We start from the raw sequence: 25,886 nt of genomic DNA on the forward strand, positions 1-25,886 counted from the left end.
GACCTACTTAGCCCACTTACTCATATGGAAATGTAGGAGGATTCTTTCTCCAATCTAAATTAATGTCAAATAATTTGAACAACTGTTTTTTTCATCTCCCATCTTGTCTTCCTACAAACAGAAACTCCCCAAGAACACAGGATTGTGAATTTTATGTAGCCTGTCAAGGTATAACAAACACTGAGGGTGTTAAAAAATAAAGGATTAAAATTCTCAAATAAGGAAACTGACCATAATTCAATCAAGTACCACTAGTGATGCTGAGGCTACACTTAAAACTTCCAGAATAAAGCATACACATCCTTAATCATAGTAACTAGAAACATGTCATATTTTAGTAAACCTTTTCAGCAAAATAATATTGCCAATGAGTATTTGCTAAGTCTAGCACAGTGTTAAAGTTTTCACATATGTGCTTTAACTCATTTCATACTGAGCTCATGTATAAACATTTCTTATCCTCTATTTGATTCACAGTAACACCTTCAGAAAATACCAACACCCCCTCATTTTCAACTGAAACAAACAAGAATTCAAGAGAGTAAATATCATTCCCAAATTCATATATTTAGCTAATGTATGCAGGACAAACCTAGAATTCAAACTCCTGGTTTTTTAAATCAACAGCCAATATTGTTATGTATGATGTTACTCAGTTCAGCACTTGTAAAAGGTGGATGATAGTAGTTTTTCTTTGTGAAAAATTAGGATTCCTATTACTTGACTTTTCTAAAATGCTCAGCTTGGAAGAGGAGACAAGTATTACTGCCAAAAGCATGAAATGTCATTTAATAAATCAAAACAATTACACAAGAATCATGCTCATGTTCTCTTTTTAGAGGTGAGCATTGTAGATGAGCAAGTAAGAAGGAAACTGCTAATGGTAGATGATTTTTCAGGATCTACATAATATAACATGTATGGAAATCCAACAGAATCAAAAGCAATACTCTTCTTTGTATATCACAGTATTCAATTTTTTTTCTTTTTGTCTGGTAATTCAGGTGGATTATGAAAGACAGTAAAGTGTGAAGAACTTTATAATAGGCATTATAATTATCACCATTGTTTCTTGCATTACTAACCTAATTAATTTTTAATGTTCTTGAAAATTTACACTTTAGACTTTTAAAATATTTTATATTTAAATGTTGTCTTGACATTTCTGTAGATTAACCTTTATGTTACCAAACATTAGTTGAAAATAGTAGCTATAAACAGATGAAGATGGAGAACATATGAAAATAGTAATGTTTATTATACAATCCAGTATCTTTAGACTACAGTGCTGATTTTTACACACTATATGTCATTCAACATCAAACATATGGCATTGTAGTTCTGAGAAAAATACACTTTTGATCAGGATCTCTGTTGTTAAATTTATATTTATCAAGCACTTCATAAAATTACCTTTGTACTTTAATTCTTATCACATAGAATGTTGCTCACACAAAAAACTATTAGAAAACTACAACATGATAAAAACAGAATAGAAATAGCTATATTGAATTAGATATAGAAATTTAAACAGAAGCAGCTCTTAGTGAATATGTATCCTTTACAAGGATTCTAATATGTAGGCTTTGGTTCACCAGAATACATGTCTGTACTACCTAATATTTTACCCTGCAGAGTAAAGTTGAAACATACATCACAATCATCTCAATTCACATAAACATTCATTTAGCTATGTGAACAGATAAAGACAGAAGAATATAAAAAAGAGAAATGAGAGAGGTATTTTTACTGCTTCCTAAATAGCTTGTAATGTGCTTATTGAATGAATATAAACACACACACACACACACACACACACAAACACACACACACATTTAACCATTAAGTTCCCCTAAGAACTGTCTCATTTTGGGACAAGAGATTTCAAATGAAAATAAAATTATTCTTTTAAAGCCAATAATACAGAATCACAATTTTAGAACAAAAATTATATCCTCTGGAAATATGTCATACTATCCAAACTAAAAAAAATTAAAAATTTAAATATTTGCAGGTGAATTCTAGGAGATATTAGTTAATTTAAAAAAACCAACTGGCATACTGTATTCTCTTAGAAGTATTGATTACAGCTTAACAAATACTTCAATATAAGTTAATTTACTATAATTATATATATTACATGAAATAGAAAAGATAGGATTAAAATTTCTTAAAAGTCCTATAAACTTCAGTGAGAATACAGTAACTAATATCCAACTCTTAAAACAAAACAAAATGGGCATGGTGGCACATGCCTGCAATCCCGGCACTCAGAAGCCATTGCTTGCAAGAGGAGGATTGCTACAAGTTTGAAGCCAGCCTGGGTTACGTAGTGAGTGGAAGGCAAGCCTGAAATACATAGTGAGACCCTGTCTCAAAAACAAACAAAAATACCAAACTAAACCAAAACAAACAAACAAAATAGAAATGGCAACTAAAAATTGTGTACTTATTTAATTTTTTAAATTGGTGACCAAGAACTGTGAATTGTGTACTACAAGACATTGGTGCTAGGCTAAAATCATTCATTAAAGCACTCAATACAAAGATTCAGAAACATTTTATTAGAAAAGCACTATATATTCATTGGAACAATTTTTACCTTCTACTATGTATTGTTTGAATTTCTCAAAACCATTCTCCAGCATTAACTGTGTAAAACTTGCTTGCATATTGCCCAAAGCATATTACGCACACAACAACAAAGACTAGTAACCAAAAAGAGTTAAACTCGTTTCACAACAGAACATTTTGAAACCAATTTCGAGCTTACTGAAAGACTTTTCATGCATATTACTCAAGAGTTTTATCTGTCAGAGTATTGGTTTCCTAGGGTTGAAGTCATAAGTTACCGGAAACCCAGGTTTGCTTGTAATAGAAATGTATTCTTGCAGTGCTCCGGAGGTGAGGATCCCAAGTCCTGGAGTCACCAGGGCAGGCTCCTCCTGAGGACGCCGAGGAGGAACATCTGTCCCACGCTCCTATCCTTCCAGGGACTGCCTGCCATCCTGCATGTCCCTTTGCTTGTAGGCTTCTCCCTCCGATGTCCGCCTGCTTCCGCACCAGGCACTCTCCCCTGTTTCTCTGTCTCTTCTCAGTCACCAGTCCTATCAATAAAAGGCCTGCTCTGCTCCAGTCTGACCTCAGCTTAACTCTTACACCGGAAACGACTGGATTTCCAATGAGCGCTGCATTCTGGCATTGAACACCATCCAACCCCCATAATGAACTTCCACTTAACATGAAAGAAAATGGTTTCCATAGTAACTGTATCGGATGCAGAGGGGATTGAGGAGGGGGATGAAAAGAGGAACTGAGATGTTTTCTGTACGTGAACCAACTCCACACAAGGAATGTAGATATTTTGATCTGCAAACATGGACTAATAATAAAAAAGGACTGATGAATCAGGGGAATCGTTTAACGTGACTGTGGCCTGTTCTTTTCTAATCAGATTCTCAGATAGGAACTTAAATTAGAGCAACTTGGGAAAGTTTTCAGGTAAGTGTCAGGGGACTAATCTCATTAGATTCTCTTCTTTCTGTTTGGAGCATACTGTTTTCCAGGATTCTTTCTAATTCTGATTTCACTGCGAGATTGTTCAGACTTAAATATACAGCCACTAAATTAGAGCACCAAAGAAGTTCAGAAACTGAGTTAAATTTAACAGAGGAAGTAAAATAAGTCTGAGGTGAAGTCATATATTTAATTCTTATCTATTTCACACACACACACATATAATTCACTTGGACTCCCAATCTATCAACATAATTGAGAATATGATTTTTTCTTGCATTTGAAGTACTGTGTCTTGAGCAAATTAATAGTGCAAATATTTCAATTATAACTACTTACGAGAATATTCATTTACATGTGTCTTTAATCACCATGCCCCCTATGAACTCTTTCATTATTTCTTACCCATCCTTCAACTTGCAATTCAGGAGTATTATGCTGTCAGATTTGGTTTTCTTCAATAGATCAAATTCCTGTTAGATGCTCCGAACACACTATTTTGGTTTTTCCAAATGCAACGTTTTCCATTGTGCCCATTTTACAATGGTTCTTGTGACTGTGGAACACACATCCTCTTCCTCCACAGGACTGTTGACTCCACAGCACGGGTACGATGGCTCACTGCGTACTGTACTTACTTTGGTTTCTCTAGTGACAAATTCAGTAATTACTGAACAATTAATAAATAAAAAATGCATACTTACATATAAAAAGTTAGTACTGGAATTATGAATCAATCTCATCAATTCCTTAAAGAGTTCTCTACCAAGTAGATCTATCCTGAATAAGCACTTTCTCTTGATTATAGCTACTATACTTAAGTAAAAACATTAAGGGAACATTAATTTTAATATCCTGAATAAATCAGATAGTTTTCTACTTCAAAGAGACTCTGAATTCTTTTGAATAGCTCAATTAAAATGCATGATTCAAACAAGAGATTATATTATTTACTAAAGGCTTTCTGAGTTGTTACTAAAATAGACATGTGACATTAAATGTAAGTTCCATAAAACAATTCTCTATGATGGCTGTTAGGGTAACTCCACATTTTTTACTTTGCAATACATGAAAAATTAGCTCATTTAATAATGAAAAGTCCCAGTACAATAAGTAACTTTAATTTCAACAGTGAAATTCATCAGTATAATACATTTAAAAATAATATTTGAAAAGTAAAATTTGTCAAAAGCCTGTATTTGAGTTATGCCAATTAATTATTCACAATTAGGGAAATTAAAATTCATTTCATGACTATCACTAGTTTTTTTTGAGCCACAGAAAGTCTTTTGCAAATGTGAACATCTAACTTCAGAATTTAGGGCATGCAGATATGATTATAATCTCTTCTTCTTTGACAACTTCAGTTTACATATTTAGATAAACACAAATTATATTTTTTATTATTTCCTTATCGGGTAAAGGATTGTGTCTCAAAAGTCAAATGTTATGCAAAGACAAATGCATTTTTCCAATCTAGAGACACTGCTGCTTCCCAGCTGAAATCTCCATGTCATGCTAAGTTTTCTTACAATTTTTTTCTGAGAAGAAAAATAAGGCTAGATACCATCAATTTCAACACTGCCCTATACTTTAAGCTGTCTTACAGTGTTCAGGAATATCACTGAAGGAAAACGTGAAGATCATATTATGCTAAATTTCTCATAATTTGATAGCAGCTCTCAGCTTGGCTGAGCGTGCTCTGGGGTTATCTTGCACATCCTGATCTTTGGGAGTAAGTACCTTCTTGTTTATCAGTTCCCACATTAAAGGAGCTTTTACAGCAATTCCTTCCTTGTTTTCAGGATCTGAACCCGAGGCTTGTACCATCTTCTGTCTGACGCTTTGGTTAAACCTTTCTGCCATGCTTATCCCAAGCAAAAATCTCTTGATGATTCGATCTTCTAATGAGTGAAAGGAGATGGCAACAAGGCGACCACCAGGTCTCAGAAACCTCTGAGCTGTCCTAAGTCCTGTGTAGAGTTCGTTGAGCTCATTGTTCACAAATATGCGAAGAGCTTGGAAAGTCTTGGTAGCAACATGGGTTGATCGTTGTAGCAAGTCTTTCCGTGCATAAATAGCAGAAGGAGGAAATGCACCTAGGAAAAAATTTTTCAAAAACGGGAAAGTGGACAGATACATTAATATTTCCCAATATAAATACGCTGAGTTGTGCAGTGCTTGTACTTATATATATAAGGAGCTAAATTTTCTTGGACATTTTGGCATTTCATCCATACTTATCTCTTTTAATTAATTCATTCATTAATTTTCACCTTACGTACTGAACCTAGGGATTTTGCATGAGCTACATCTCTGCCCCTTTTTATGTTTCATTTGGAGGCAGGTCTCACTTTACTGATCAGTTGTCTATGCTGGGCTCAGAATGGCCATCCTCCTGCCTCAGCCTCCAAAGATACTGAGATTACAGGTGTGTGCCGCTCTGCACAACTACCTTCTTTGATTTTTAAACATTCTTCCAAAGTTTAAAACTATGTGTCATAAATATTTTTAATACCTCATAAGGATAGCAAGCCAAACTAGATGTGGAGAAAGAGAATGGGTGGAAAAACATCTAGAGAAATAATTCAAATCTGCCCAAGTTTGCTGAAAAAGCTACAAGCATCCAAACGGACTCAAATAAAATAAAGAAAGTGTACCTATGCACCTCATGATTAAACCACTAGAATCCAAATAACAAAACAAAACAGCAACAAAACCACCATCACCACCTAACCATGAAATTTCACATTAGATAAAGTCAATAAAAATATGAATAATGGCTAATTTCTCATTAAAATTTTTGAGGCTTCAAGACACTGGAATAAAATTCAAAATGTGAAGAAAGATACATTTTCTAAGAAGATTATGTCCATTGAATTTATTCTTCAAGGAAAAAGTTAAAAACACTTTCATAAATGAAACATAAGAGGATTCACTGTGAATAGGTCTACATTTTTAAGATGCTAAAGGAAAAATACCTTAGGCTGAAATAAAAGAAACCAGGCAGTAACTTGGATTAATAGAGAGGAATGAAGAGATAAGTAATATAGATAAATGAATATTGCTTCTTCCCTCAATTTACTGAGACTCAGGAATCTTTAAGGTGAATTATAATGCTATATCTTATGTTTATGATAGAGATATGACTATATATAATAACAGTAGCACAAAGGATGAGCATAGCCAAATGGAAGTAAACTCTTGCAAGACTCCGATGTTTTACTAAAAGTAAGAGGTACAAATTATAGTTCCTAGATCAAGCAACAAAATATAAAGCATAGGAACAAAGTTAATGAACTGATGGAGAATTAAAAAAAAAACTTCCCACAAAAAATAGTTTAACCCAAAAGAGAGCAGATAAGAAGAGTGAAACAACAACAAAAAAGAGACAGAAGATAAATGGCAAAAAGAGAAAATAAATCCAAATACAATAATAATTACAGTAAACAAAAATGTACTACATACTTCAATAAAAATGTAGAGATAATTGAGAAAACAGTAATATAAAACAATATTTTGTCTATAATATATGTATTTTAAAAGTAAAAATAAAAGATACACATCGCTATTGAGAACAAGGTCAATACACTAGAAAGACACAATTATAAGTGTACATGCCCCTGATAATATAGCTCTGAAACACAGACATCTCAGAAAAAGAACCACAGTTATACAAGCGATTGGCTTTTGATCAAGTGGTCAGCGCAGTTCCATGAAGAAGGAGGAATCTTTTCAACAAAAATGAATCTCTGCTAAAAAAGATGAACCTCAACTCTACCTCATAATATACACAAAAATTAAATCACAATGGACCATAAACCTAAGGAAGACACTAAAATCAAAGCTCTCTGACAAAGCTCCCTTATCCACAATAGAGAAATTTCACAATATAATAAGAAGCCAAACAACTGATATGAATAATGGACAGATGTTTGACCAGATATTTCACAAAACATATAATGTACATTTTCATAAACATATGAGAGGATGTTCAACATTATTATTAATTATGGAAATATAAATTTAAAATATGAGAAATATTACATATTCAGTATAATGACTAGATTCCAGAAAGACACAAAGTTCTGAACTTGATTTAGGTGAAACAGACAATCTGAGCAGACTTATGACATGAGAAGAGACTGATCTGTCATTAAAATTGTCCCCACAAAGGAAAGCCCAGATCCAGGTGGCTTAATCAATTAATTCTACCAAATATTCAAAACAGAAAAAAAATTAATAACAATGCTCACAAATTCTTCCAAACCAGACATCAGAAAAAAATTACAGACCAATATCTTATAAGAATATGAATATAAAAGCCCTCAACAAAATAATAGCAAAATGAATTCAGCAGCATGTGACTAAAAGGCTTATACATCATCAGCAAGTGAAATTTATTTCTGCAATGCAACTATACTTCTAAATAAAAACATCAATTGATGTAACACATCAATTAACCAAGTAAAAAAAATCCCACATCATTGACTCAAGCAAAGCAGAAAATATGTTTGATATAATTCAACACTCTTGTAATAAAAACACTCAACAAAATGGGAATAGAAGGCAGCTATCCAAACACAATACAGGCCATATCTGAAAAACTCAATGCTAACTGTTTTGTTTTGTTTTGTTTTGTTTTGAGACAGGGTCTCACTGTGTAGTTGAGACTGACCTGGAACTCACTATGTAGCCCAGGCTGGTCTTGAACTCACAGTGATCCTCCTGCCTCAGCCTCCCAAGTTCTGGGATTATAGGCATGTGCCACCATGCCCGGCTTTGCTAACTTTGTAATGTTAACTAAGAGACTGTCCTCAACGATAAAAAATTAGACAGACTATCTGGTCTGACCACTTCTATTTTATATAGTAGTGGCAGTTCTAATTAAAAAATTAGACAAGGGGGAGATACATTCAGATTTGGAAAGAAAGTAAAATAATCCCTATTCAAGGCAATACAATCTTTTAAGTAGAAATTCCTAATGGTCCCACATATACACACATACAAACTGTTAGATTAAATAAGTTAATTCAATAACATAGCAGGCAGCAAAATTAACATGCAAAGATGAGTTGTGTTTTGAAACACCAGCAAGAAATAATCATGAAAATGAAATTAGGAAAATAATTCCATGCACAATAAACATCAAAAGTAATAAAATACTTAGAAATAAGTTAAAAAAGAATGTAAAGAACTTTCATGCTCTGAAAGGTATAAAAACATTTTTGTAAGAAATACAGAAGACCTAAGTAAATGAAAAAATATGTCATGTTCAAAGGTTGGAAGACTTAACATTGTACAGTTAATATGGCAATGGTAACCTAACTTAATGTAACCACTATGGAATTCCAGCTGACTTTTTGGTACAAATTGACAGGCTGGTTCTAAGGGACCAACAGAACCCAAATGATGTTGGAAAAAGAATAAAGCAGGAGTACTCACACTTACAGACTACCAAATTTATTATAAAGCAATAGCGAAAAAGTTACCATGGTACTGGCATATCTATTAACACAGAGGCCAATGGAATACAACTGAGAGTCAATGAATAAACCTGACCATCCACGGTCAGCTAATTTATTACAAGTGCCAGTATCGGTGGACAGTCTTTGAAGCAATAGTGCTGGGACTCCTAGACAGCCCCATATAAATGAATGGAGTTGTATTCATATTATATCACATAAAAAAATTAAGTCAAAACAGATGAAAAATATAAGTGTAAGGGCAAAAAGTCTAAAACTGTTAGAAGAAATAAGGCTACATAACATGACTTTGAATTCTGCATATTCTTAGATATAACACCAAACATCAAAAAATAAAAGGAAAAATTAGGTGAGTTGAACTTCATCAAAATTAAAATCCTTTGATCTTTCAAAGGATACTACCAAGAAATCAAAAGATGATTTGCAAAACGGGAAAAAAGTGAAAGCCATGTATATCGAACAAGGGAATGCCTCTAGCATATGGAAAAGATGCAAATTTCAGAATGATACATGTATGACACTATCTATATTATATTTCATGTTATTTAATTATACAGAAGCCCTATTTAAATAATTAAGATGAACAAAAATGCTGACTTTTACATAAATTAATAAATATGGTTTTTCTTAAACTTACAGTGATTAGAATATGTGATGTTAATACCTAATGTACAATGAATTTATACAGGAATTTTCCCTTTGATTTAGAAGAAAGACCTTGAGGAATGATGTTCCACAGGAAAACAATGCTTGCATTCAGATTTGCACTGAATGAAGATCTAAGAGGATGACTGGCATTTGCATATCCTTAATGGGGAGGGGCTTTTGTTCACATTTCAGTAGTCTGTGCACTGAGGAGTATAGACACATCTGAACAGTTTTCTGTGGGAACTGTATGAGAGGAAAAATTTATATCCTATAGGCACCACAATGGAGAACTCCCTGTGTAAAGTTAAACAATCAGGGTGATGGTCTCGCACTCTCCTGTACAAAAATAACTTAGTTGAAAGGTTAAAATAATGTTAGGCACTGGGGAATGTCCCTCCAACAGCCAGCTCACTCAGAACAGGAAGTCAGAGTCAAAGCTGGAGAGGGTGAAAAGCCACTTCTTTGCCTTTGCTATTCAACTCTAGCTTCCAGAAAAAAGCTCAGTCACTGAGCAGAGTGTTTCTGAATACTCCTCAGACCTAAGCAAACACGCAATCCTCATATTTGGGGGGCCTGGATTCAGAGGAAGCCTCAGGAAGCTGGAAATCCTGAATTCTTTGCACAATGCAAACCTTGAATAATTCAAGATTAATTTTTTGAAAGGAGAAATGTAATATGAAACACATTTTAGGGCCAGGGATTTAGCTCTATGGTTCTGGTACCTGCTTCACTTCACAAGCACAAGACCTGAGTTCAATCCCAGGTTCAAAAAAAAAAAAAGAACCAAATCTTTTTATGTAAAATAGGAAACATTCATGTAGCATATCAATCAATTAGTGCTGTAGATACCCCTTTGACTTAATAATTTAAAACTTCTTAGCATCATTTGTAATATTTTGCAGGAATTAAAAGCATGGCTTAACTTGATAACTATTTCCCTTTCTTGGCATTTTATCACAGAACTTCCATCTCAAAGACTTATTTCATGATGCAGTCTTTACATTGCACTGCATTAGTCAAGTTTGGCTTCATGTTAACTAAATTCATAAAATGTGAAAAGCAGGGAAATTAATACATATTTGCATGCTATTGTCAATAAATATGTTTTAAAAAATTAATAAAAATATAGCAAGGAATGGTGGTGCACACTGCAATCCTAGCATTCAGAGGCTGAGGCAGAATGACTGCTGCAAGTTCAAGGCCAGCCTGAGCTACACAGTTCAAGGCCTGCCTGAATTATATAGCATCAACCTGTCTTAAAAAACAAACAAATAGGGCCAGGGATTTAGCTCAGTGGTTCTGCCATCTGCCTCACAAGTACAAGGTCCCAAGTTTGATCCCTGGTACAAAAACAAAACAAACAACAAAAATTAACTAAAACAGAAAACAGTTTTTTAAAGGTGAAAATAACAAAATAATTCCTGAAATCAACCTGGACATTTCAATGTAAATACCAGGACTGGTTCATTCAACATGCTGAAGTATATGAGACAATTCTTACCAGCAGAAACTGAACTTCCTATGCCAGCAGGACAGCCTGACTTAGTTAATAGTTCATTTAGTCACCTAGCTGCAAAACAGAGGCTCTTAACTAATGTCTTTAATTTGAGGAAATTACTTTTAAAGTATTCACATAATATTTTAATAATAAAATTTCAATTTTATATAAATGTTATGGTTTGTATCTGGATGTCCCCTCAAAGCCTCGTGAATTCATAGATGGGGCTTTTTCAGAGGTGGCTGGATTTAGAGTGTAAGATACTAGCATCAAGAATATGATACTGGGATTGATTTATGGTGTGATGCTAGGGTTAAGGGTGCCCCTTGGGTGTGACTATTACCTGTTCTAAGGGCGGGTAGACTGGATAGAACATAAGGGGTAGGAAGAGGGTCACTGTTTGTTGCTTACAGCTTGCTGCTTTTGCTGCCTTCCACCTTCCATGAACTGTTTTTATCTCCTCTGTGAGGGCCCTCTGCCATGCCACACTGCTGGAGCCAACCAATTATGGACTGAACCCTCTACAAACTTTGAGCTAAGTAAGCTTTTCATGCTTTCACTTTGGGTGTTGGATATTTTGTCTCAGCAATGCAAAAAGTGACCAAGATAATAAATCAGTCACATGAGGTATAGCTATATTATATATGAACCTGCAGCTGACAAATTAACATCACTGCAATCAGACAGCTTTACTTTATTAGGTCCAAGTTGGTGTTGCCAGTGTCAAAAAAGTCACAGAAAATGACTTATGTTCATTATGTTCAGGTCTTAAATATATCATGATAACTTACATTCTTGGAGTTTTTCCTTTTGAGGTTTTCTTGCTATTATTTGTGGAATTCTGACCTAGATTATGTCCAGTGGGCTTCCTGGAAAGGATTTCTATGTGTGTCCTGTTAATCATTGAGGTCTCATCCTTAGGGACCAGGAGATCACTGAAGGGTGTCCTGCAGAAGTTGTGTTTGCTCTGTGGAGAATTTCAGTGGTATTCTGGAGCCAAAGACACACCTCCCACCTTACTTTGTAATGGTTAAATTTCCAGGGCTAGTCTTCCATCACCCTAGTACTTAGTATGTGTAACTCACAGAAAGAAAGGCTGATGATGCAAACTGTGTAAAATGAATATGAAGAGCATATGACAATGGACACCAAAGCAGTAAAAACACAGCAGCAAGGGTACAAACAGACAAGAAGGAAAGACAAAACATCCGAGCATGAAGAATTAAGCAAGGCTCCTCAGATTATTGAACTGAAAGACAATTAAATGCCCTGTGCCTTTGAAAAAGCGAAAAGGGATTTCCTTGATAAATCACTGGTCAGATAGCAAGTGGCAGAGTGTTCCTACATGTGCACAGACAAGTTAGGAATAAATCGTCAGGAAGCAAAGATTCTACAACTACACCAGATTCAATGCCTGTCCATATGCTGGTCTCTGAATTAGGCCATAGGGAGAAAAAAACATTAATGAGACTGACATGATCCCTGCCCCGAGGAGTCACTGTTTGGCAATTTTTCTTCACCTCTTTCTAATTTCCCATAGCTTTATATCTGAAATAGAAAGTGGGCTCTCTGCTGCTGCATTTCCTGTGTTCAATCACAGAGTCTAGTATAGCTAATTCATTTGATTAAGGAATAGAGTAGGCAAGACAGAAAATATAGTCTCAATCACAATTTGGTCATTTAGTTTGCTTCATAGACCATCAGTGGGACAGAGTTGAGACAAGGCCAATGTATATCAGTTCTGAGTGGGAAGAGGTGTGTTTGTCCCTAATACAGCATTTATCACACTCAGCTGTAATCACAATTTACTTAGGCACTCTCTCCTTTGCCTCTGATATTGCAAACAGGAGCTGTTTCATATGCGCTATTATCTCCCTCCATAGAGAGGCCTGTGAATTTTCACTCTGAGTGCAGATAACAGTCACCTGCAGCTCTTTTGACAAAAATAAAGATGCCTGGCCCCACTCCAGCCTACTGAGTCAGGTCTTCAATACCTAGAATCACTACTTGTTAAAGAGCTTCCGAGAGGATTTTGAGATGCAGCCAAGATTAAAAGCTACTATGGTAAACACTCAATAAATGTTTGCTGAAAAGATAATGGATAGATAATGAATGGAGAAAAACGGACAAATGAATGAATAAAAATTCAGGATTATTAGTATAAATAGTTTGATTCACATCATTGGGTGAATTTATGAAGAGTGCAATGCCTTGTCAATGAGCAACTAAATGAAGAGCACAATATTTTTAGTCACAGTAACCATGAACAGAATTATAAAGAATCATGGTCTAGACCCAGGCTTCTGTGTGAAATGTGGCTGCCGGTACTGAATTACGATGTGACGGAGCACCTGAACTTTCCAACTTGCTAGCAATTTCATTGTTTTGATACAAATGACTGCATATATCTAATTTTATTTGCTAATGACTGGGTACACCCTTAATTACTCAGTCATTTGCACATGCAAATGGATACCTGCAAGTAATTTTAAATTCAGGAAGTACACACTATGGAAATAGAGCAAAAGGAAATATGATTAGTGGCATATGAAGTAAATAGTTAATGTCACTACTTTTTAAATTCTTCTTTAGGGGGCAAACAATAGGTTCCTTCTCTTTTTCCCTTTACAAACACATCAAAAATATGCATATACTTATGTTTGCATATATATATATATATATATATATATATTACATAAAAGATACAGTAATCAGTAATTATAATACTCTAGACTGATATATATGAAGGGGATAATCTGGAAACTGATCTTCCATTTGCTTTGCTTACTATCAAAATGATCCCACTTTTGCAGATACATTATAACTCATTTTGTCTGTACACTTAACAAACATTTACAGGGCCAAGCATAGCACCAGCCAACTGAGAATATGATGGGAAGTAAGAGTGGTCCTTCCTACCCCAGAGCAAGGGATGTTTTTCCATTTTCTGATATCCTCTTCCATCTCCATTTTCAGAGTACTGTAATTTTCAATGCAAAGATCTTTTACTTCCTTTGTTAGGGTGATTCCTAACTATTTCAATTTTTTCCAGTGCTCTTGTGAAAGGTGTGGTTTCCTTAATTTCTCTCTCAGTGAGTTTGTTATTTGTATATTGGAATGTTATAAATTTTTCTGTTGAAGCTCTTATTGGGAGTGTAGCAGGAACACTTAGATGTTTTCTAATTTGTTTTCATAAAAAATGGTGCAAGAAACATATGAACTACACACTTTAAGTTTCTACATAGTAGAATGACAGTCACATCTGAGAAATTTGTCACATTCTGTGGACTTTGTATGTCTGTAGAATTGAAATTGTTTGGTCAAAGGGTATTTATGTCCACTTAAATTTGAATCAATACTTTTAAATCCACTCACTAAATAGATGAAACCAATTTACTTTCATCAATAGAATATGAGAGTCTATCTCCTCACATCCTTGCATGGGAATTAGCACTCTTTAACCTCGACTAGCCTAAAGTAGAGCCTACTGATATAGGGATGACAGCTTACTGCCATTTTAATTTGCATTTTTTGGGGGGGCAATTAGTAGGGTTGGGCATCTTTTCAAATCTAACAGTCACTTGATTCCACCTACAAACGGCTTGAACAAATCCTTTGTCCATGTTTTTGATGTGATGTATGCTTTTCTTTATTGCTTTGGATGAGCTGTTCATAAAATAGAAATATTAACCTTTTGTCATTCATATACTATTGAAAGTATATTCCCCAGACTATGATTCCATATCTTGCAGAGTTTCTGGCATATAAATTTTTTTCTTTGTGGTGCCTGAGATTGAACTCAAATGTTAAAAATTTTGACCATCTATAAAGTAGTTCTAGGTCTTATCAAATGTTGAGAAGGCTAATGCCACTTCGAGGTTACAATCAGCTCTCTTTTGGGGGTGCATCTCTGGTTTTATTTCTTACATTTTAATATTTTACCCACATGAAAATGAATTTTTAGCATACCATGAGGCTGGGATTTAACTTTATTATTTAAAATTACATGGCCAATGTTCTCATTTCTTAGTGCCTTCTTTTTTTACTCAAAGTAGAGCATATACTACATTTTGATATTCAGGTAAATTTGCTTCTAGATTCTCAGTCGTGTCCCCCTGATGATCTCTCTATTTTCTCCCAATACACAATTATTTTAGTTACTGATTCCTGCAGCTTTACACACTGAGCCTTGCTATGAGTGGGCAGATCCCACCCCGCCCTCTGCTCCAGCCCACCATTAACTGCTTTAAAATGTTTTCATAGACATTCTTATGCATTTACTGCCTCCAATTAAATTTGGGAAAAATCAATCCAGTATATGAGAATAAGTATTTTGATAGGAATTGCAGTAAATGTCTAAACTAATTTGAGTGAAACTTAATTATAATAATATTGAAGCACTCCACCAAGGAAACATAGTATTTCCATTAATATTTTGCATGTCTGTCATTATATTTTAATAGTTATTTTCACCACAGCTATAATCAAGCTATTTGTAAGAGATATATGTCTCCAATGATCAGGCCATTCACTTCTTTATTATGGGTGCCTGAAGTAGGCCAACACACATGCATAACTTCAGAGTTTGCGTCCTCACTGTAAGAGGCATAACAACACTTCTCACAAGACTATTGTGACTATCAAATTTAAAAAATATTCAGCAGCATGTAGGCATACTGTACTTAACATAAAAGCCCATTTATGAATGCCATTCACATTTTTACTTGTTGCTATTCTCAGTTGTCAGACAGAGTAGGAAGAAACGGATTTGATACATTCAGTTTGAAGGTTCTGGCAAACTAATTCTCTCACCTTGGACTAAAAGTAGAGGAGATCAGGAAGAAGGCTATGGAAAACCTAAATGCAGTACATGAGTTTTTTGAGTCAGGCATCAGACTAACACATTCCAACATCCAAACTAATGTATAAAATGTTCCCAACTTACAAATTAGTGGTGCATTTCCAAGTTTAGTACTTCACAAAGTATGAAGACTTAGAATGGAGTAAGAATGAGAGTTTATTCTTCTTAATTTTTAGTTTGATCATCACTATCTAATAACTGATGATAAGCATTTCAGGAACCCTAATTTCATTACCCTAAACCATCAACCTTACGTTTCAATCACCTGGCCAGCAGATTATTTTCAACAGTTGACTTTCTAGATTTTTCTTATCATCTCAGTACACAATTTGGCTCTGGCAGTTAAGAATGCATTTCTTTTCTCTCTCTCTCTCTCTCTCTCTCTTTTCTTATTCCTTTTGCTCTACTCTGCATGGAACATCCTTCTGCATAGGTGTCTTTCTTCAGCATAGATTCACAACAACAATACACATTTGTGAGTCACTTCAACCCATCCTCTCTGTTTTCATGGTCCCCTAAGCCTGTTTACTTAGTATGCTTATAGCTGAGTCAAATTTCAGGTTACTACTAGAAGTTGTCTAGACTAAAACAATTATAGTCTAAGTTGGCATCAGAAATATTTGGCAAAATTCAACAAATGTACATCCTTAATAATCCATCATTCTTTCATGTAGCTAATATTTATTTTCATAATGTATTAAACACCAAGGATGAAAGCTTTTCTGAATACACACTCCTTACCCTCAAGGAATTCTTACCCAATGAAAAGAATGGCATGTAAACATTGGGACTGGTTCTGTATTTTTAAAATGCTTGCAGCCCTCGGGAGGTTGAGGCAGGAGGATCGCTGTTAGGGGCCAGCCTGGGCTACATAGCAAGTTCAAAGCCAGCCTGAACGACAAAGGGAGACCTTGCCTTAAAAAAAAAAGCTTGTACATGCTGTCATGGAAACAAAAAGGAAGGAGAACCTGGCCCCCTAAACCACAGCATTTTTCCACTCACTGCTCCCAGCGCGGGGACCTCCTGAGCAAAAGGCCCTGCATCTGGACCAAGCACCAGGTGCCGCCACTGAGTAACCACTGAGCTCCCCATCACCACTCAGCTCTGAAGACAACTAACTGTGCTTACCTAGCGCGTCTCAGCTGTTTGACAACAGGAACTTTGTATTTTACCATAACATTTCATGACGCGACATAAACATCATACGGTTTATCTTAACGTTCGACAGAATTTGTTTTTCAGGTAATATTTGTGGGAAAACACTGAATGTAGGTTCTGTATGAATCACATTGCACATGTCACATGATGTCACTAAATCCTTCCACAAATTCTGAGATGTGAGTGGTAGACACCCTCACTTCCAGCTAAAGCTGTAAGACGGAAGGATTCGATGTGCATTCCCTAACTCAGGGGGCTGTAAAGAGTCACTCGGGTCTGTGGGACCCAAAGTCTGCTCATCTCAGAGAAGGGTAACACTTCCGGCCAGCTGATGTGAGTGGTACATCCTGCAAAGCCCACACCAGGGTAGGATGTGCCCCATACGATCATATAGGTTTGCATAAAGTTCAGAGTCCTGCGTTCTCATGTTTCCTCATCTCTAAGTGCTAAAAATAAGGCAGTGATGTTAAGATGGCACAGCCGCCCAGGCATCTCATCTCCTTTCACCTGATTAGGAGTTAAAGAAGCTAAGACAATATCACATGGCTTAGAGTGGTCTCCAGAAGCTCTGATTCCATGTCTGGTGTTTCATACAACAATCTCATTTTCTGGGAGAAAAGAAGTGTGGAATCTCTACTCTAAGCCTGAATAGCCTTTTACCAAGAGACGTTTTAATGGAGGCCAAATCACTTTGCATCAAGTTGCAAGAGTTTGGCTTTCGCTGCCGGCTCCCTTGGGGAGTCCTGCATTGTCAGGCCAAAGACTGCGCACCTGCGAAGGCGGCAAGCGCTCTGGGCTCGCACCCTGGGAACGGTAATGGATACCTTTGGCTTTTGTCCCTTTTGCTCTATTGAAAATAACTCATTGTTAGCTCAGGTTATTAGACTGTGCATTTGTCTCTTTTTCATCTGCCTTCTTGATAGTGGGTTTAGAAAAGAAACAGTTGCAACTGCCATTACCAAAAGACTTCAGGGCAGGTACAGATTACACGAACTTGACTTAGAATCCAGAGTCATTCAATGTAGTACATATGGGCTTTTCCTAACTCAGGTCAGGGAGGCAGCTCTTGTATTTACATTCCAGACAGGGGTGCTGAATGTTCTCCAGCTAAGCAAAACAAGTGAGAAAAGCTTATACCCAATGCAGAATGGAGAGCTGAGCTCACTAAAATCTTGGAAAATTAAGCCCAGTTCCCTTTATTTTCTTTAGAGCTTCCTGAGAAATGCTGAGAGAAGACCAAACTTTCTGCATACTGTATGAGACGTTTCTAGCAAAGCAGGCGGACTCACCTTGTCTCTGTGCCTGTGCCCCATCAACTTGGAGTGCCGAAGAGGAATCCCTCTTCCTCCAGCTTCAGACTCACTGAATTGCCATCTTCTCTGGCAAGATTTCGAGAAGCTGCTATTGACCAGTCTGCACTGCTCACGTACCAACTGCACTAGGTTGCAAAAGGCCCAGAGGCCCGTCCGTATCCACTACAGGGACTGGTGCGCAGTAGGTGGCACTGGGGAAAGCCCACTGAAAAGACTCCAATCCCAGATGAAGATCAAGATGTCCCATAAGTGGTATCCTGAATGTACAAATTCAGGAGCTTCCTGAATTGCTCAAAGATCGTGTGCGTGTGTGTGTGTGTGTGTGTGTGCGTGTGTGTGCGTGCACGTGCACAGTTCTGTGGCAGCATCACATATTGGCTTGAATTCTCAGAGGCCTGGACCCCAAAGTAGGTGAATTCCTGGTGAGAACAAACCGTGAGTTAGCTGACTTTTCTGCTGCCAACTTAACCACTTGTAATTATGCCCAAATCTTCAGCAATCATGTAGTTGTACTGTGTTTATCTTCAACTCCAGTTCCTTTACCTAAACTCTGAACAGGGAGAAGCTCATGGGAGAAGGAACTTCTGCATGAAGACAGGCGCTGGAAACCAAGGACGTGAATACTCGATTTCCTTCTGACTCACAAAGGATTTCACATTGGAAGGAAGAGACAATCTTGCTTAGTAACAGTCTGTACTACATATAATAATAGAACACAATTTGTATGGGAGAGCAGGAAGATGGATTTCATTCATAAAAACACCCTGCTCCTGGCTAGATAAATGGCTTCCAGTCCCAGAAAGAAATTATCATTTTTAGATCTGGGATATCCTTATGCTACTTACACTTTTTAAAATTTAATACATTCACAGGCTAGAACGTATTGAGATTTTTGGGCTTGTGAATGAAATTAGCAGCATGCTGTGGCTGTCGACGTGACGCACTGCAATCCCCTGAGTGGCAGGGTGTAAAGATTAATTCAGCTCTAGCACCTGTTTGCCGGCACTCGTCTGCTGAATTTCCATCACATTTAATAAGTCTCTGTGACGCAATTCATGTCCTTTTGACTGGGATCCTTTAATATAGTGTTAAGTTCTCACCCATCTGAAATTCAAGTAATATTACAAATTTCAAACTGTTAATTAAAATCTGGAAACCCGAATGGTCCTGGATAAAATTGGCTTTATTCAGTCAGGCTCTTTTTCAACTTCTTCAGAGTCTTGTCTAACCCTTAACTCCTACCAGGCTAAGTCTGATGAGAACATGATCTCACGATGGGTAGCTGAGGTTTACAGACCCTCACACAGAGAGAAGCTCAGATAGATCTGGGCAGGATGGTAATAAAGAGTATCACCTGCTGAGGTGAGGCAAGAAACGAGGCTCAGAATTAAAGATTGAAATTCTTCACACATTGTTTTTCAATAAAACTAATTATCCTCTACCTGTGTCTTAATTTTCTCAGCATAGATGGGTTAGCTCATACTGAATTATGGTTCCTGCTACCTATTTAGGGTGGCAATTGAAATTTAATGTTCAGATTTTTCAGGAGGGACGGAGGCCTGTTTGCAAGATGCTGTGAAGAGAAAGCAGAAGTCTAAGCAGGAAGTTCTAGTATTAATAAGACTCATGAGATATTTTATTTGAAACTTTAACAAATATTCTATCTAATGTGATCTTGCTCTCAGAGATGGGCCATTATCACTTCCTAGAGCTGGGAAAAGGTATGAACAATGTTCCTCTTGCCTGTGAGGTCAGTGTGTAATCATGATTAATCCTTGAACTCCAAGGTGCAGATGCCTGTCCCTGTTTGATATACTTACCTGCAACAGAACACTTCTCAGTTAAGCTACAGTGCTCTTTAAAAATCTCTCTCTTCTACTAAAATACAAACTTCTCCAGTGAAGTCATTTTGTGCTGTCACTTTTAACTCACAGGCTCACTGAAAGACAGATTATCAGCCTTCAGTGAAGATGAACCTCTCTGGGGGCCAACAGCATGCAGATTTTAATGAACATAAATGATAAATATCTTCTTCCCCCACATCTGGATCTTCTGGACTCCCCCTCCCCCCGTATCTTGCGTTCTTCCACCTGCTCTGACCCACTAAGTTCTCCAGGAACAGTGCTCTGGACCATGCCCAGGGAAGGCCTTTGGTTTCTAGCATGGTAACCACTTTGAAAGGCGCTGTTTCAAGAGCTGAAAGCCACGCTCATGCTGCTACTTTGGAGGACTGAACCCCCAAACCCTTGAAATATAATTAACTTATTTCTTATGAGGATTTTAATAAAGCCCCACTTGGAAGTAAGCAAATATGTAAGAAGGAAATAGGTGAGTAATGGTACCTCTTACTCATATCTAGTATATCGGCATGAAATTAAGCAATAGGACAAAATGTTAAGTGGAAAATCCAACTTTGTATACATTCAATCATTCCAACTAAAAAATGTGACAATAAATAAAGAGCAAAATATGCAAAGGTATATTTGTATTATGGTGGCTGAATGCTGTTAGAGGTTTTTAAAGTTTTTTCTTAAATTTCCTATTGTGTGACTCATAAGAGACATAAACATTTTAGAAAAAAATCCTGCACTTCTGTGATGATAAATTTTAGTTATTAAATAGTCATTAATTAATCATCAGTTCATGACCTTTTTCCATTATGAACTTATATTTATGATCATAATTTTAAACTGTCTTTCGCATATGTTTGAGAATATTTTATTACTAACTAGAAATGGTAACTCCTTTTTATTGATTTCCTCTTGTCGAGTACCTATCATATGCCCGGCACTAGGATACACGGTTTTAAAGTTAATTTCCAATCATCATCGCTGTAACCCTATAGGTCATTGTTGTTATGGAGAATGATTATCTCTACTACTTTAGAAAGGTTTAGGCTTGGAAAGGTTAGGTCATTTAAACTTTCACAGCTAGTAAATGATAGGGCGGGAGATAGAACACAAGTGTGTGCATGATTCCAGAATTAATTTTTCATCCATGATTCAGGAATACAACAGAAAGCACAGATAAGAAAGAACCTTGGCTGTAATATAAAAGGGATGAAGCATGAGAGAGAGAGAGAGGAGAAAGAGACACACACACGAGTGCTATTGTCTGTGCCCTTCACATTCCTGTGGTAGAAATTCCATCTCAGCACAGCAGTGCTGAAAAGAAGAGGTGATGAACATGAAAGCTCTGCCCTCGGGGGTGAAGTGATGGTGTCACTTCAGGACTATGGATTAGAAACTGGGGTAAACCCACACTTCCTATGACAGTTGCAAAGAAGCTGAAAGAACTGCGCACATGTGTGGGGACACTGAAGAAGGCAGAGCATAAGAGTAATAAATTAAGATATTTGATAGGAGAAACATAAAAGAGCAAAGTCTTTAAAGTGATGAATGGCTCTTTCTATTTTTAGACACAGTAAAATGAGAAAAGAGAGAAATGATTTAAAGACAGAATTTATAATAAAAAGGGAAGTAGAATAAAAAGATTTGGGAAACTCTCAGACTGGATGGGGTAAAGACTAAAAAGCATGTTCAAAAGAGAACAGTGACAGAAGGCCAAGGGAATGTTCACTAAATAAATTCACATGGTTGGAAGAAAGACAGATTCTGTTCACGAAGACAATGGGCGAAGGACCCCAATGTTTCATTTTAGGGGTCAATTTGACCAGACTGTGGAATATCTACAGCCTTAAAGTGTGGCTTCTGGGTCCCAGTGTGAGGAGGCTTCCAGAGAAGACTGGTGTGTGTGTTGGTAAAAAGGTGGACAAGATCCACACACAATATGAGTAGATACTACCTGTTCACTGGGGGACCCAGATGGAATTTTTAGAAGGTGAGCACAGGGAATTTCCTTACTCTCTTCTGGAGCTAAGATAGTATTCTGCCCTTAAACACTAGAATTCCAGGCTCTCCAGACTTGTGATTCTAAGGACTTAATACCAGTGCACTCCCAGGTCCTCAGACCTTCAGCCAGACTAAGAGCTTTCCTGATTCTGAGTACTCTGCACATGGACATGCTATGAGCCAAGGTCAGCTACTGAATAAACCCCTCTCTGTTTGTCTATCTATCTATGTGATGAACCTATTAAAAAAACACTAGAGGGCCGGGGATTTATCTCAGTGGTCTGCCGCCTGCCTTGCAAGTACAAGGACCTGAGTTCAATCTCCGGTACCCACCCCCCCCAAAAAAAGAAAGAAAGAAACACTAGAGAAATGAGGAAGATTTTCAGTGCAGCCTATTTGGTGGGCAGATGGAAGGAAAGCTTGGTTTCTTGAGAGTCTTCGGAAACTTGATTTTATCATGCTTTGGTGATATACTAGAATAACTGTCAGAAAACGACTATCAACAAAGATTACTAAAAAGACATGAATTATAGAGTTAATCTTGTTTTTATAAGGTAACAATTTTTTCATATAAGGTAGGTGAACTATTTTAGAGGAGAAAAAAAAACAATTTTAAGAGCAACTTCTTACTTGAAATATTCCTTAAATAATTACTACAACCCCAGGGAAGAATCTCATGTATAAGTGCAGCTGTGTCCTCCGGCCATGATGCTGTTATAATGCAAATTTGCCATCGTGTGGTCTAACAGCAGCCATTTTAAACTGGCCATCCTGTGGTCTATGACCAGCCATTTTAAACAGAACAGGTGTAAAGTTCTATCAATGAAAAGTCAAGGATAACTGCAGCAAAAGTTAGATCCTTTACTTTGAAACCCAGGTGGGGATGAGGGATTGACCAAGAAAAGAAAGGAGGGGAGGAAGAAGCAGGATTAAAAGAAGCAGGAATTGAAGCACAGAAGAAGCTATGAGACAACAGAAAAAACAAATGAAGATCTGAATAGGCAAAAAATAGTAACCCTAGAACATAGTTAATTGTAAAACTTAGAGAGAGTGAGTAGCCAAAGCGCACCACAATACTAGTAATTTACCAGATCAGAGACCCAAAGTTGTCTACTGTTGAGGCTGCAAAACAACAGTCTGGTTGCTAAGCTGCATAACGTCCGGAACAGCCCTGAGTCTTCTAGTCTCTCTGAGACCTGCTGTGCAGTTGAGATCATTATCTTTCTATCCACAGGTGAATAGAAAGGGTCTTGTCAGACCCCTTCTTACTATTGTATAGAGCTTGTACTTATCCTTTACTACTTAAGTTTCCCAAAATATATAATTTTTTTTAACCTCTGCAACCTATTAAAGCTTAATCTGAAAGTTTTTGTTTGACCAGAAGGTAATTAGGTAGGGAAAAAGAGACAAAAGAAAGAAGACCACAGCAGGGGCCCTGAAGTGTCAACTCTGACAAGGTGCTCAGGACACTCATGCACACATATGCACACTCACACAGGCACAAACATGAAAGGGTCACATACAATACATCCTATGAAATAAACAGGAAGAAATGGAGGTGATAGAACATAAGACTTTGAATAGAAAATTAAATACACGCATTTTATATTTAAAATAAATTGATTTAAAATAATCAGGACAGACTATAATGAATGAATACACATAAAATTACTTTAAATCAATGGTATGACTAGTGAATTAAAAAATTCAGCAAATGGGCTAAAAAAAAAAAACCCAGATTAGATTTATCTTAAGGAAAACACTGAGCCAAAAAGGCATCTCAGGTAGATCATTAACAGAGGTAACAAAGACCATAGAAATGTGAGAAACATGATAGATAACTCTTGTACAAAAACAGAGAAGATGGGGAGAAAGTAAACATGGGAGGATATAATGTCTGACATGTACAGGAATAAATAAAGATTAAAGAAGCTTATTCTGTTTCATTAAGGACCAAGAGTCACAACCGAGCATGTCACAATTAAACATCAATGACAGGAAAATCTTAAAGACAATCAGAGAAACAGACCATTAATTATAAAATACTGAGAGATTTTTTTCATTAGCCATATTAAATAGTGAGGGACAATGGAATGATATCTTCAAACTACTGAGTGAAAATAATCACAGACATGTTGATTCTGTACCCAACTGAATTATCATTCAAAAGGGAGGGCTAAATATGGATACATTTTTACAAAGTGTGACAGCATACATCACTATAGATGCACATTGAGAATATTCTAAAATATGTTCTTGGGTTAAAAAAAGGAAACTAATACCAGAAAGGAGTGGGATACATGAAGGAAATCTAAGCTACAAAACCCCAGTAAACATGCTGATAATATCCAACTACGGACTAACTGTGAAGCCTGTTACTTAACTGGAAAGATCACCTTTTTTGTTAATTTTTAGAAGTGTCTTAATCATCATGTGCCTTCATTAGTGCCTGGTACAAAGTGAACTTTCAATAAATGCTTGATGATTAAATGGATACATAATACATGTATAAAATAGGTGTCTCATCTCATTATTAGGTCAAATTCCCTGCTCTGCTAATGAGGAAATTGAAAATATAGAAGGCTGACCTGGTATTGGATGACGCATTGAACCTGAATTACCCTTTATGAGTAGAGAATAGCTATTACAAGTTCTACATTTTTGAGACAAATACTGTATCAGTTCTTGAGAAAGTGGCAGTGAAGACATATCTTGCTCTCATGTAGTACATAGCCCAGATAATTAAAAAAGTCATCAAATATAAAGTTATACATTAAAAAATGTAGAAGTTGGCAAATGTTTTCTATTACTTGCTGTGTGCTACTGCACACACACACACACACACACACACACACACACTCACAAAATGAAGGGAGATCATCCCCCAGTTTATAATAGGGTGGAATTCATTCCAAGAGACTAAAAACATGTGAGGCAATGTAAAGCCACATAAAGATTACAAGATAAATTAAATTGTTTGGGAAATTCTAAAATTGTGATATTCCCTACAAAAGTAAAGAGATCAGCAAGAGAAAGTTATAGATGTTTAAAAGGTTAATATAGATTCTTATTTTACACATTCTAAGGAATATCTTCCCAGGTAGTCCATAATTTTTCAAATGCACTTACAAAAGAAAAGAACACAATACAGAGCAATTTAGAAGCATTAATAATTTTAGTTACAATTAACATTCAGACACGAAAAACTACTCTTTCATCCACTATTCCCCTTCCCAGCCCCAGAAATATAATGTTTCATCTTTATCAACCTATAACCATTTAGAATTGTCTTGCATGGACATTGTTTTGGAATGATTTGAATAGTTTAGACTCTGAGCATGAAAGCTTGTGATTGTTTTTAAAGAACAGTCTCAATATATAATATATGATATATATTTTCTGCTGGGTGACACTAATGCTTTGAGGGTGGTGCTGCTCACTATTAATCTAATTTTTCAGGGGGTGAGGTAAAGAGGGCATGATTACACCTATTATCTGGAAAAGAAGTGAATCTTTTTTATCTTTACTAAATTTATTGGTACATTTTAGGTATAC

At 36.3% G+C, this 25,886-nt stretch overlaps 1 protein-coding gene across 2 annotated transcripts in view; it reads right to left on the reverse strand.

Annotated features, from left to right (window-relative positions):
- Positions 1-2,419: 2,419 nt before the first annotated feature.
- Mettl15 (methyltransferase like 15) overlaps positions 2,420-25,886 on the reverse strand; it is a 192,375-nt gene continuing 168,908 nt past the window's right edge. Inside the window, exons 7-8 of one of the 2 annotated variants that reach the window (XM_010640439.3) lie at positions 5,260-5,615; positions 2,420-4,164 (exon numbers count right to left, since the gene is read on the reverse strand). In XM_010640439.3, the coding sequence (XP_010638741.1) occupies positions 4,135-4,164; positions 5,260-5,615 (386 nt within the window). In that variant the 3' untranslated portion in view covers positions 2,420-4,134. Of the gene's footprint in view, positions 4,165-4,688; positions 5,616-25,886 lie in introns of those variants that run through there. The other variant, XM_010640438.3, reaches the window with a different exon arrangement.

The sequence above is a fragment of the Fukomys damarensis genome, unplaced genomic scaffold (genome assembly GCF_012274545.1).
Source record: "Fukomys damarensis isolate Sample0158 unplaced genomic scaffold, DMR_v1.0_HiC HiC_scaffold_16, whole genome shotgun sequence".
NCBI lineage: Eukaryota > Metazoa > Chordata > Mammalia > Rodentia > Bathyergidae > Fukomys > Fukomys damarensis.